The sequence below is a fragment of the Bombus pyrosoma genome, linkage group LG7 (assembly GCF_014825855.1).
Source record: "Bombus pyrosoma isolate SC7728 linkage group LG7, ASM1482585v1, whole genome shotgun sequence".
NCBI classification, from domain to species: Eukaryota; Metazoa; Arthropoda; class Insecta; order Hymenoptera; family Apidae; genus Bombus; species Bombus pyrosoma.
Genome location: NC_057776.1, coordinates 17,069,916 through 17,082,403, shown reverse-complemented (window position 1 = coordinate 17,082,403; position 12,488 = coordinate 17,069,916). Strand labels below are relative to the sequence as shown.

Here is a 12,488-nt window from a genome sequence, read left to right as displayed (position 1 = left end):
ATCCGCCCCGTAGGCGCATTCGCTCGTACGCTTCATCGAAAGCGGACTAAGACGAGAGAAACCCGTTGTTTTAACGTCACAGCGTTGCCGTCGTTGTTGTTGTCGTCGTTGCCGTCGAGTCAAATCAGACGAATCGAATCGAACCGAAGCCAAAAGGGAGAAGAAGTCGCAAGAGGCAAAAAGAAAAAAGAAAGAAAAACAGAAAAGTTAGAGAGAAGTCTCTTGCATCCAGAGAAGTTGCAGTGCGAAGCGGTAGCCAGTTAGTCGAGTTATTCAGCTCTTTTTGGAAAAGAATAAGCCATCGAGAAGAAGATTTCTTCGGTGGTCCGTGATTGCCTGTACGAAAAATAAATCATTGTTATCCCGGTGATCCATCGACTTCGTTCGATCAGACGGCAGTGAAAAGCTCCAGGCGTCGAGTAGCCGATCTTTGGGCTTGAAGAGTTTTCATTACGAAGAACGACACGGCGAATATGATGGCTGTCGCAGCAGCGCAGAAGAACCGCGAAATGTTTGCTATCAAGAAGTCTTACAGTATCGAGGTGAGTAGTTTAGTATTTAGAGTTTGAGATTGTGATAGAGAATGGAAACCGTATCGTGGTGATTTTGATTGTAGAGGCAAAATTGGCAGACGAATTTTAAACGAACCCTGATCACGCGTGAATGTTTTTCACGATACGATTAAAAAGTTGTTAAGACGAATGATTATGTCAGGGTAAACGCGGAGTCGAGCGTTAAACGGAGTCGAATAGGATCGCGGGAAAGCGCGGGAACTTTGCCGCACGTTTAAACTGCCACGATTCTCGCGCGTTGCACCGTAATTGCGAGTACTCCGCTCTGCGTTCGCTCGTTTCGCTTCTCCTGTTTCTTACAGTTAATGCAACGCACGACGAGTTTCCATCGACGATCCCTCGCTATTTTCGCGAACTTGACTCTTTGTAAATTTCGTTGTCCTTTCGTTTTATCTCGACGGAACTCGTCAAAATTGAAGCGCAAGAAACGCGTATGTCATTTAGTGATTCGAGATGTTCGCAACTTTCTTACGGAAGAATCCTCTTTCATCTTTGCCTACGTAACTTTCATGATAAACGTCCGGTATATTTCGTAAGAGATAAAAAAATAAACGAAAACTTATGCTCGTGTAAGCGCGTGCATACACACACGTATACGAACGCGACGCTCTTCGTCCGAGCAAACAGCGCGAGTGAAATTCTCAAACTGGAAACGAAAAGGAGGCCCAAAAGTCTAGAGAAAGTACACGTGATCGATTACTGCGATGATCGAGCGGTAATCGATGATCTGGTTATTCAAAACTTGTTGCGTTCTATTCTATTCGGAGAGCCGGCAGATCGTTATCGTTGCTATCGTCTTTTCCTACGAGCCGAACGTTCCGACGCGAGACGAAACCATTACGATACACTGACTCATCGTCGTCGCAGATCAATCGCGGAAGTTTCAAATTAAGAATCACGCTGAGAGAGGAAAGAGGGGAAGACGTTGAAACAGGTGAAAACGACGTAAGATCAGAAATCGACGAGAGTCACGAACGGCCAGTGTGCTTCGATCTTTCACTTTTCCATAGACCCGCCGATGAAACAAATACATACACGCGTGCATACGCTTTTCCCTTCGATCGTTCAGTTTCCATGGAAGAATTTTAAACGCGTGGCATCATTCGCATTTATCGGCGGAAGTTACAGTGACGACAGAAATTATTCTATTTATTACACCATTTACGCATCGATCGACTAAGTTCAAACGTATGAAGCTTCGCGCATCATTCGACGGCACTTTCATATGACCATAAAAATTTCATAGAATAAAAATTTATTTGCAAGATAACGCTTCGTTGGAGAAGAAGGATATGCGCAAACACTTTTTGTAACCGCTGTATATCGTATAAGCAATCGTTGCTCGATCGTATTGCATGTTAAATCGTTTGAACGAGACGATAAATCGTGTTGCACCGGTTCTATAATTACGACTTCGTCTCTCGCGGTTCTTTGGCGGACGCGTAATTCCGTCGATTCCGCTTCGAAACGTCGTCAGGAAATCGCGTGCTCGCAAACTTCGATCCTACGTATCCTGGCGTTCGGTAATGGCGCGTTACGTTAGAACAGTCGCGCAATAACGACTTTCGATCGGAGCCTCTTCTCGAGGCCGTGATTCTTTTTTCCATTCATAACAGTTACGGGAGCTCCGCCTCGGAACAGGTCATCCGAGAATTAGAATCACAAGGACGCGTCCCTGTGCGTTTTCTTCGCGCGCTTTTTTCTTTTTTCGAATCGCACGGTAACAAGGCTTAATTGGCATCCCAGCAAGGTCTGCGGCAAACTTTTTCATTCATACGCGTGCTTCATCATCAAGACGTCTGCCGTCAATTGTGATTTATTAGTTGCACGCACTGTCTCGTTCTAACGTTGCGTTCTGTTTGCGCAATCCTTCGGCTTTCGCATACTTTTCTCCCCTTTTGAAGGCTCGAATCCTCCAAGTCCATCGTTTCATCGTTTAATTCAACTCTTTGTTCATCGTAAATATAAGAATTCACGACATGGAAGTATATTCGAGTCGCGTTCGAGCTATATCGATCAACCACGAATCGAACCTTCTTTTTCCATTTACTTTGCTATTCGCGATATTTCATTTCTACGCTTGCTGTAAAATAGCGAATTAAAAATAGTAATCTCGTAGTAAAGTAACAATATCGAATCGTTACGCGTTCCGAGTTTTCCTGTTCCCAAGGAGCTTAACAATCGCTAATGAGTAACGCGTTGAGTAAACTAATAAAATGATGGATTTGAAAGTGTTAAACGTCGAGGACGACGAGGAAAGCGATGAAAAAGATGAAACATTGGCGCGAATAAATTACGAAAAAATGCAGTCGATCGGTTTAACTTCCGAGAAGCTGGTTTAGCGATCGTCATATGGAGAATGAAAAACTGAACTTTTTTTAATCGATGACGCGAAATTCCTCGGTTCCCAATTTCACCGGCAAAGACGCACAGTTGGTCCCGTGTTTAACTCGTGAGCATTAATCCCTTACTTTCTCCGTGTAACAGTACGAGTTTGAACGCTTCTGCGCTAACCCGTGTCGATATACGAACAAGCACTTAGGCAAACAGTTGGGTCCACTATCTGACGAAATTTTGGAAATCATGGTACCATGCATTTTCGTTATACAAGGATTTCGCAAAGATTTCGAAATCCTAACGGCATAAGAAACTTACGTTTAACTGGCGAATTGCATCTGTTGGTATACAACGAAACGTTGCATACGTAAGCATATTTACGTATGCACCGTTGACGACAATGGGAAACAGCCACGACGACTCTGACTCACTCAAACGGAACTCTCGCACACGCCGGATCTAGTTACCAGATTGGATCCAGAATCCGCTATTCGCGCGCTCGTTCGATCGTTATCGATCGTGTTCGCGTCATTCTAACGGAGGGGTGAAAAATGACACGGCCTTCGTTGCGTTTCCTATTAAAACATTTCCAATGGCTATTTCATCGCCTGTTACGTAGCCTCTCCGAGCTATAGCTTATTCATTTTTCGCTATTATTCATCTTCTTATAGACCGTAACGAATATTCAGAGATTAATCGATCGGTTGCTAAATGCTAATCGTGTATTCTAATAGAAAAAGGAAAAAGAATACAAGAAAATGGAAATGTTCAAAAAACAGAGTGGATCAGTTTGGCATTATCCTTCGAATTGTTTAAATTTAACTCCTGTTTCTTGCGCCGATTCGACACGTCGCGATGCATGTAAAATAGAAAAGCATTTCTTCCAACAGTGAGAATAATATTCCGCTGGAACGTACAGATTCGTGCATAAAGATTTCATTGTTTTTGCAAATGAATTTAACGCATCCCTCGTTCGCATCGATTTCTCAACGATGGTCGAATTTCTCGCATCGTCGATCGTTCGATCCGATTGATCTCGGTGGATTAATTAAATCGGTCGATTACGCGCATTAGCTAATAAGCTAGCTGTTGATCGACGCGCATGCCGATCGATTTATTACAAAATCCCGTAATTAGTCATGTACACCCTCGATGAGTGACAGAAAAGTTAGCCGACCGCGCGGCAACATCGTATAATTGTATCGCGTTGCAAAATCGATCGACCTCGGCTCCCGCATGATAATTACGAATATGTCATATAAATATGAGAACGAAGTGATTGTAAGTCCAATGGTTACCGAGAGCCGCGGAGAGGCCCTGAACGCTGTTTTAAACTCCGTTATTCGCCTTTGGAGGCTCGCCACGCGTGCGACAACGCCTCTAATCGCTCATCGACGGCATCGACGATCAATCGACATACGTTTACGTACATATGCATGCATACACGTACACACACTTGTAATTCCCGCTCGTTCATCTATTATGCTAATCGTTCTATTTAAATGTCTTGTTTTGCCCATTTCAATCATCGAGTCCGATTCCTGTTTGAAAAAAATCATGCTAATACATCGAATGAATTATTCATATCGATCGCGTAACAATCCGTGGTGGTTGTCGTCCCGCAACGTTTTTCCACGTTTTTTTCTTTTTTCTCCTTTTCGATTTATTTTTTACGCAATCGAAAATCTGTTTGTCTGAATCCCAATGATATTAACACGAATCTCTGCCTCTTGTCTATGCGATCGATTCAATGTGAACACGAGTGCCTCCCTTTCTAAAAGGTTGCAATTGCCCGTTCAGGGAACTTCTTTGCTAAGCCCTCGATCATTCATCCTCTCGATTATCACTCGAAATAACCGTGACTTTATCGAAATGAATATAATTTCTAATTTGCACGGTCGGCCAACGTCGAAGAACTCGTTTCGTTGTTTAGCCGGCAATAACATTTCTACGATGCATAATAGGTGTTACGTGGACGAGTCCGTGTAGAGTAACTAATAGCGCTAAGCTGGTATAAAATGGCGAAATAATGATCGACCTTGGTTGCATTTGTTATGCATCATTACGCGGCTGTATCGACAAAAAACGCCAGTACTATGCGAGTATCTCAATCAACCGCGAAACTCGTCGTTGATTTCGCTTGAAACGCCGACTGAGTTTCTTGATTCGATCGGCGTGCCACAAACTTCCTACGAGATTTACGATTAATTGAAATTAGAGAATATCAGGCAAGCGAATAATAATACAAATAACGATACGAATAAATTAAGATCGTGGAATATTCGATCTGTTACGCGATTTTCCACTGCTTGGCTCGATCGTACGATTTTACCTCGTTCGTTTACTTCGTTCTTTTCTTCTCTTGCCGAATTCATTTACGAGATACACTGTACGCGTGAAACAAAAAACAATCTATATTGGAAAATGGCTCGTATAGAACTGTACGAACGAATATGAGTCACGATCGGGATAATTAACCACGTGGCACTGACTGAACGCAAGTGCTGACTTTACCTGACCGGTAGACGATCATATTGGTCAAAGTCGGTCGCATTTTTTTCATTAAACCAAACGAGACAATATTTTTAAATCGGTTAATCATCGCGTGACGCATTTGTACGATAGAGTCATCGGTCATTTGTCCGATCCATCGTCGAAGTACTTGGCCCAGTTCGCGCGATGTGTTGGTAAGGGATTACTACATGTTTTCTGTAAACCGTGCCAACCGCTTTGTACGCTTGAAAAATAAAACTGGGTGCCACCTTGCGCGTGCCATTCGTGAAAAACGGTCGTTCTGAATTTGAATGACGTTGTTGCATCGGGCTTTGCAACGTCTAAGAATTTCTAACGAGCTTCTCGATCGGTCAATTCTCAATATTCCATTAAATCTCGTTAAATTCTCTTTTTATCCTTCTTCTCTTTCTCTAGCAAAGTTTTACCAACTTTTTGTAGTACTGACAAAGAATTCTCTTTTCCAACTTCCTTTCGCCTGTAACAATAAGAAAATCGAATCGCGAGGATTAGTGGACGCGCGATCCTCTTTGAGGGCGCGAAACGCTTTGTGTCCTCTGTCCCAGGATTCGATCCTAATTTCCGATCCTTCAACGGCAGCCGGATGACCGCTGCGGGCGCTAATTTCCGCGTCTTCGAATCTTTATCAGAATTACCAACCGTGCTATCCGCTCTTTGAACGTCAGGTAAACTTTGATTCGTCGCGAACAGGCAGTTGGAGCATCGAGATTTCACTTACCGATAGGATATCCGCCGTTTAAAAATGTAATTTAATCGCGATGCGTAGGCTGCGAATATCCGCGTAAATTCATATTTTTTTAAAAATAGAATTGAAGAACTTGAATCTAAAGAGAGATTTGTTTTACTAATGAAATATTACGACGAATATCGTACTTCGGATACTTGCTACATTTTTCCACTTTGTGCATTTTTCTATCTTTAACATATTTTATACTAAATTAATTTAGCACTCGTCGATTTAAAATTGCTTACTTAAGAGGCAAGAGATTGTCATGATACATATCGTAAAATAATTATCGTTTATTATTTTTATTTCAAATTGTTAGAACTCATCGTCAATGGTCTTTACTTATATTGCTTAACGATAATTATTCGTTAGTTCTTAAATTCGTGAGTTCTTAAATTATTAAAATATACAGTTGTTAACTATCAAATTAACGATTCTCTACGATGTGACACACGGTTCGCTCTCGTATATATGTACAGTATGCAATTAGTTAAATTTTCTATAAATGCACATAAATAATGTACGTTCTATGCTACGGCACGTTGTAAAATACTCTTGATTAAATATTGAAATATCGTTTTGTTTATTTAGAACGGTTATCCAGCGAGACGGCGATCTCTCGTGGACGATGCTCGCTTTGAAACTTTAGTTGTCAAGCAAACGAAGCAGAGCGTTCTTGAAGAAGCGCGTCAACGAGCAAATGGTAAGTGACAGTCTCTTATTTTTAACATAATTTTTATGCAGCTTTAGCAAACGAGCATGATCTTTTTCTAAATTTTTCTATTCAACGTTTCGTGTTGTTCGATGTTGCATTGCGCAATCGATGTTGCAGACCATTTTCCGAATAGCTTTTTTTACTTCGTATTGCGGCGAATATTTTTGATGTTACTCGGTCTCAACTTGTTTCGTAATAGTATCGGTGTTGCACGATAATTTTATTTGCTGTTGAACTCGATAGGCGAAGAGACTATCTGCCCAGATACGGAACGTTACGCTTCGTCGAGCGACGATGAACAGGGGGAAACATTGGCTTGTGCTGCTAAGGACGGAGGTTTGTATTTATGAATTTTTTTTTACGGGCAAAAATTTCGATGCTTCGAGTTTCCCTTTTATCATCGAATTTGTTCGTATCCAAGGGAAACACAAATACGAAGTGTCGATAGACGTAGCATGTTGCATGAGCACGCGATTATTTCTGATTTGCAGAAGCCAAAGCTGAGGTTTCGTCGGACAGCGATATTGGCAAACCAGAGGATTACGACAATGGTAAGTGTATGCAACATGTTTTTCGTCAGATCGCAGATAAAGGACTTTTAACGCGTCAAGGATACTTCTTACGAAACTGACACTGGAACACGCTCTGAAACGTAATTAGAGCTTGGGAATATTTTATTCCAGATAAAGATAAAAGATAAGAATCTAAAATAACGATTCGTCTCAATTACTTCGTAAATTTCTCTCGTAGAGTACGAGTAATCGGATGAATCGTTCGATCCATACTACGAGTAATTGAAATATAATAATTCCAAATAATCTGGTATTTAATATAAATAAATGTAATGAGAAAAAATACGTCATTCAAAGATCAAAGCATATCGTCCGCTTCATAAGGAATCGGAAAGACCGGTAAAATTCTGGAATATGCGATCGTTATTGGGGTGCACGAAGCGAATAGGGTAAATGGGGAGTGAAGCAGCTTCTATTGTAAATGGCATGTACCTCACCAAAGAGAGTTGAACCAAGCGCTTTCCGACACTTGGCTGAATTACGGGGGCGACCTTTTTCCGCCTTTTCCCGGCCATTTCTCTGGCGTCTCCGCTTTTCCCTACCCTCTCATCACTTTTTCGAATTCGCTTTGTGCATTTAGAATCGTATTAGCCGGGGACCCCTTTCTCCCGTTTCTGAAACGCCTCCGTGCGTCCACGATAAATGTATAACAGAGTTATTTCTTTTTTACCGTCTCCATCTTTGCTCGGCCGAGTCCCGGCACGTTCGTGGGCGACAATAAGAGCTACTTTATTCTGTCCCTATTCCCCATCTCGCCAGCTGCACCGTAACCCATATAAAAGTGGGAGACATTTCGCGGAAATGGACTTTGAATTGCCCGATTATTACACAGTCCAGAGGAAATCACTTAGCGCCTCGAAATATCGCCTAAGAACCTCGCAGGAAGAACATTCAGTCTGAAATTTGATAACGTGAAAGCTCTCTTACTTACTTCGACGTATGCCTGTAGTTTCAAGAATTTTATTTCCAACAAAGAAACGTCTGCCTCTCTTACGGTTCTTGCCCTCGAATTTGATAAAAAGGTTCAGCTCTCCTACTCGGTTAAGTGTTTCTACGATCTTAGGAATTCCGTTTGACGCGACCGATTTATGGTTTTCCTTAGACGTTGGATTAACAGAAGAGGAAGTGGTACTCGCGAAGACGATAGCGGAATGCCCCGAAAGCGAGCACACCGTGCAAAGGGCAGCGCTTGTTTTGCGTTTGAGAGAAGGCATAGGCTCCTTGGCCAGGATCCTCAAGACGATCGAGAATTTCAAGGGAACGGTGACCCACGTTGAGACACGACCATCGAAGAAGGAAGGACTGCAATTCGATGTTCTCGTGAAGATCGACATGACCAGGCAGTGTTTGCTGCAATTAATCAGGAACCTTCGTCAGAGTTCCGCGTTAGACGGCGTTACTCTGCTCGGGGATAATTCTGTCAGCATCAAAGATCCCTGGTTCCCGAGACACGCGTCCGAGCTCGACAACTGCAATCACTTGATGACCAAATACGAACCTGATCTTGACATGAACCATCCTGGATTCGCTGACAAGGAGTATCGTGCTCGCAGGAAGGTCATCGCGGAGATCGCTTTCGCGTACAAGTATGGTGACCCTATACCTAACATTCCTTATACCGAAACGGAGAACGAGACCTGGTCGCGTGTGTTCAACACGATCGTCGACCTGGTACCGAAACACGCTTGCGTGGAATATCGAAGAACCTTCAGGAAGCTGCAAGAAGAAAAGATCTTCGAATCGCATCGCATACCTCAGCTGCAGGAAGTCAGCGAATTCTTGAAGAAGAACACTGGATTCACTTTGAGACCTGCGGCTGGATTGCTCACGGCTAGGGACTTTTTATCCAGCCTTGCATTCAGGGTCTTCCAGAGCACTCAATACATTCGTCATATCAAGACTCCTTACCACACACCGGAACCGTAAGTATCTTTCTTCAGGATTTTTACACGTATTACATCTTCCCGAACTTGTATCGTCAATCTTTTGAAGCATTTTAAGGGACGAGTCTGTTTCTACGTTTGTCTCGTTGCACTTTGTCTCCTTGTTTTATTCTCAATTTTGGTTCTCGCATTTTTAAGTTCATATTAGGAAGATCTTTTTCGTACGAATGTACGCGAGAGCAATCGATACTGCGTTATGACGAGAGCGACATCCTGTTACACAGGGAACGATGATAATGGAATTACCGTACCTCTCTAAGCTCGTAATGGAGCTCTAATTGGCTTTTAACGACACGATGGCGTTGATAACTTAGTTTCACAGTTGCGAACTTGTTTCTCCACTGAAACGGTTCCCGCGTTCGTTATAATTTTCGATTTCCCTCGAAGTATATCGTGTGCATTGTCGTAAGAGAAATTTCAATCGACCGCATTTCATACCGTCCCCGTTCGACCATTCTTCCCTAAATCTTTGCACAAATTTCAAAAATATTCTTTCCTCTCGTCCGTCTCCCCTTATCTTCATCCTCGTAGCGCATTTTTCATAATTGTAATATCGTAAAGCTCGTGTTACGTTCATAGATACCTCTCGTAGATACATCGACTCTGCTTGAACGTGAAATTTTAAATAATGAGATTATGTATCGTAATTAGTCGAGAGATGAAAGCCTATCCTCCATTTAGTTGCGCGAGAACTTTCACCGCCGTACTTTGTCCTCGTTCTCTTACTCGCTCATCGGTACTCGGTTAATTACCTTCGGCATGAATATGAAGCGAAATGAAAGCAATAACGTCACCGATATCGTCAAGACGTCTAATTGGAACGATTTCGTTAATTCTCTTTTAATTTGCAGAGATTGCATCCACGAGCTTTTGGGTCATATGCCGTTGCTAGCCGATCCAAGCTTCGCTCAATTCTCTCAGGAAATCGGACTTGCCTCGCTTGGAGCCTCTGACGAAGAAATCGAAAAATTATCCACGATTTACTGGTTCACCGTTGAATTTGGTCTTTGCAAGGAAGGTTCCGAGGTGAAAGCTTACGGCGCTGGTCTTCTGTCTGCCTACGGAGAACTTCTTCACGCATTGAGCGACAAATGCGAGCACAGATCCTTCGATCCAAAGACCACCGCCGTTCAGAAGTATCAAGATCAAGAATATCAACCGATCTATTACGTGGCGGAAAGCTTCGAGGACGCCAAAGAGAAATTCCGTCGTTGGGTAAGTGTCGATCGATGTTAGAGACTTGAACGCGTGGTAGTAGCGCGTATCTCAGCTATATATTGTATATATGTATATATATATGTATTAGAGTGTTGGTTTCACGCGGAATGTCATGCAAATGGTGTTACTATTCTTACTGGTTAAATATAAATTCTTCCGCGGGCGACTTTCGTTGAGCCTCGATTGAAACTTGGATTTGACGTTATAAATTAAAGAAACAATTTTTTATCACGGCGATTCACGAACTATAATCTTTGATATTTTCGTTTTAGGTGTCCACCATGAGCCGACCCTTCGAAGTGAGGTACGATCCGCACACGCAACGCGTCGAAGTGCTGGACAGCGTGGATAGGTTGGAAAATTTGGTGTCTCAGCTGAACACGGAAATGACCCATCTCACGAACGCTATCAACAAGCTGAAGAAATCCTTCGCGTAAAGACGAAGGGGTCTATGCCCGTGTAACAGGATACGATTATTTCGCGAATCATCGAGCTTCTCTCAATATTTCACTGTCTGTTTTTTTTCTTTTCCTTTTTTTTTCTTTGTTTTTTTTTTTTTTTTTTTGAGAAAGTCGCAGCCTTCCAGCCAGTTGGAAATTTGCTCGTTCAAGTTGCGAATCCTATTCTCGTTGTTGAGAATCGTTTCAAACGGAATGTACATAAAAGTGTCGTAATTTCTCTTTGTCTTTTTTCTTTTCGTTTCTATTGGAAGGACGTCGAGATCTCATTGACCTGGTGGTCTACGTCACGTCATTCGCATCATTGTTCGTCGTTTGCATTAAATCGTTCTCACTCTATGTATAAAGTCGTCCATCCGCGTAGTTGAATACACGTGCGCGTATCCAGGTCGTTCGAAGCGTGGACTCGGTATTTATGCACTCGTCGATCAAACGGATCACTCGTGTCTTACGTAACGCGAGTAGTTCGATAATCTTGTCGCGCCTCTCGTCTTATTTATCGAATTCGCGTTCTACGTCGTTCACGGGCCTAACGTTCTTACAAAAAAGTATTATAAGCGGATCTCTGTGTTTGTCAAAAAACGGACCGAATTTGATACGCTTTGAACGTTCCACGCGTACACATTTCGTTATACGTTATTCCTTATTTCGTTCCGATACACGTATTGTATTCTATTGTATTGTATTTTACTCTACTGTATTACAAATTATTATTATTATTATTATTAATTATTATATTAGTCGTAGAGTGTTGCGTTGTCGCGTTTGAATTTGCTTCCTTCACCGCGACGGTACATGATCAACGTGTCGTCGTCACTTGGATCAACTTTATTTCGAGACGACCAGTATTATAAAGCAACGTAGATTCTTTATTTTAGATAGAGTTATTAACGAACATGTACCACATCTTGGGAAACATGCTTGTTCTCTACCGATAAACAGTTAACGATCCTTCGTATCGGATCCTATAGATTCAACGCGAAACCTTAGTTAATACGATAGGTTCGAGGATTTCTTTTATTTTTGCAGTTGCAGGTTTCGAGAACAGAAAAACCAGAGAATAGCATCGTTTCTCGAGAAACTAGTTACTATTCACGAACACAACTTCAATAACGAAGTCACGGATCAGTGTTGCATTAGAGACGCACTATGTAGCGTGTAGTGCGAGCACTTGCTTGCGCACCTTGCACAGTTTCCCGTCGCTAACTCGTACCAAATACTTTTCCGCGTTCGTATCGATGCGCACGTCACTCTCGCGCTTGCTAAGCTGTAGAAAACTATTGGCGTGTCCGCTAGATTTCCTTTGTATTATATTGTAAAGTATTCAGAGCATAATAAAAGTATAAAATACGAATCTAAGAAATTATTTTCGTTCACGAATTCCGGATAATCGTAACATATTATCGATTTACTA

The 12,488-nt window shown here is 42.2% G+C and overlaps 1 protein-coding gene across 1 annotated transcript; it reads left to right on the top strand.

The window, feature by feature from the left end:
* The first annotated feature begins 36 nt into the window (after positions 1 to 36).
* On the top strand, positions 37 to 12,428 carry LOC122568852 (tyrosine 3-monooxygenase). Its single transcript, XM_043729069.1, has 7 exons — positions 37 to 542; positions 6,760 to 6,871; positions 7,127 to 7,219; positions 7,375 to 7,434; positions 8,558 to 9,377; positions 10,250 to 10,613; positions 10,889 to 12,428. Exons 1-7 carry the CDS (start codon positions 474 to 476, stop codon positions 11,051 to 11,053), a joined length of 1,683 nt encoding a protein of 560 aa, XP_043585004.1. The 5' UTR covers positions 37 to 473; the 3' UTR covers positions 11,054 to 12,428.
* Positions 12,429 to 12,488: the final 60 nt, after the last annotated feature.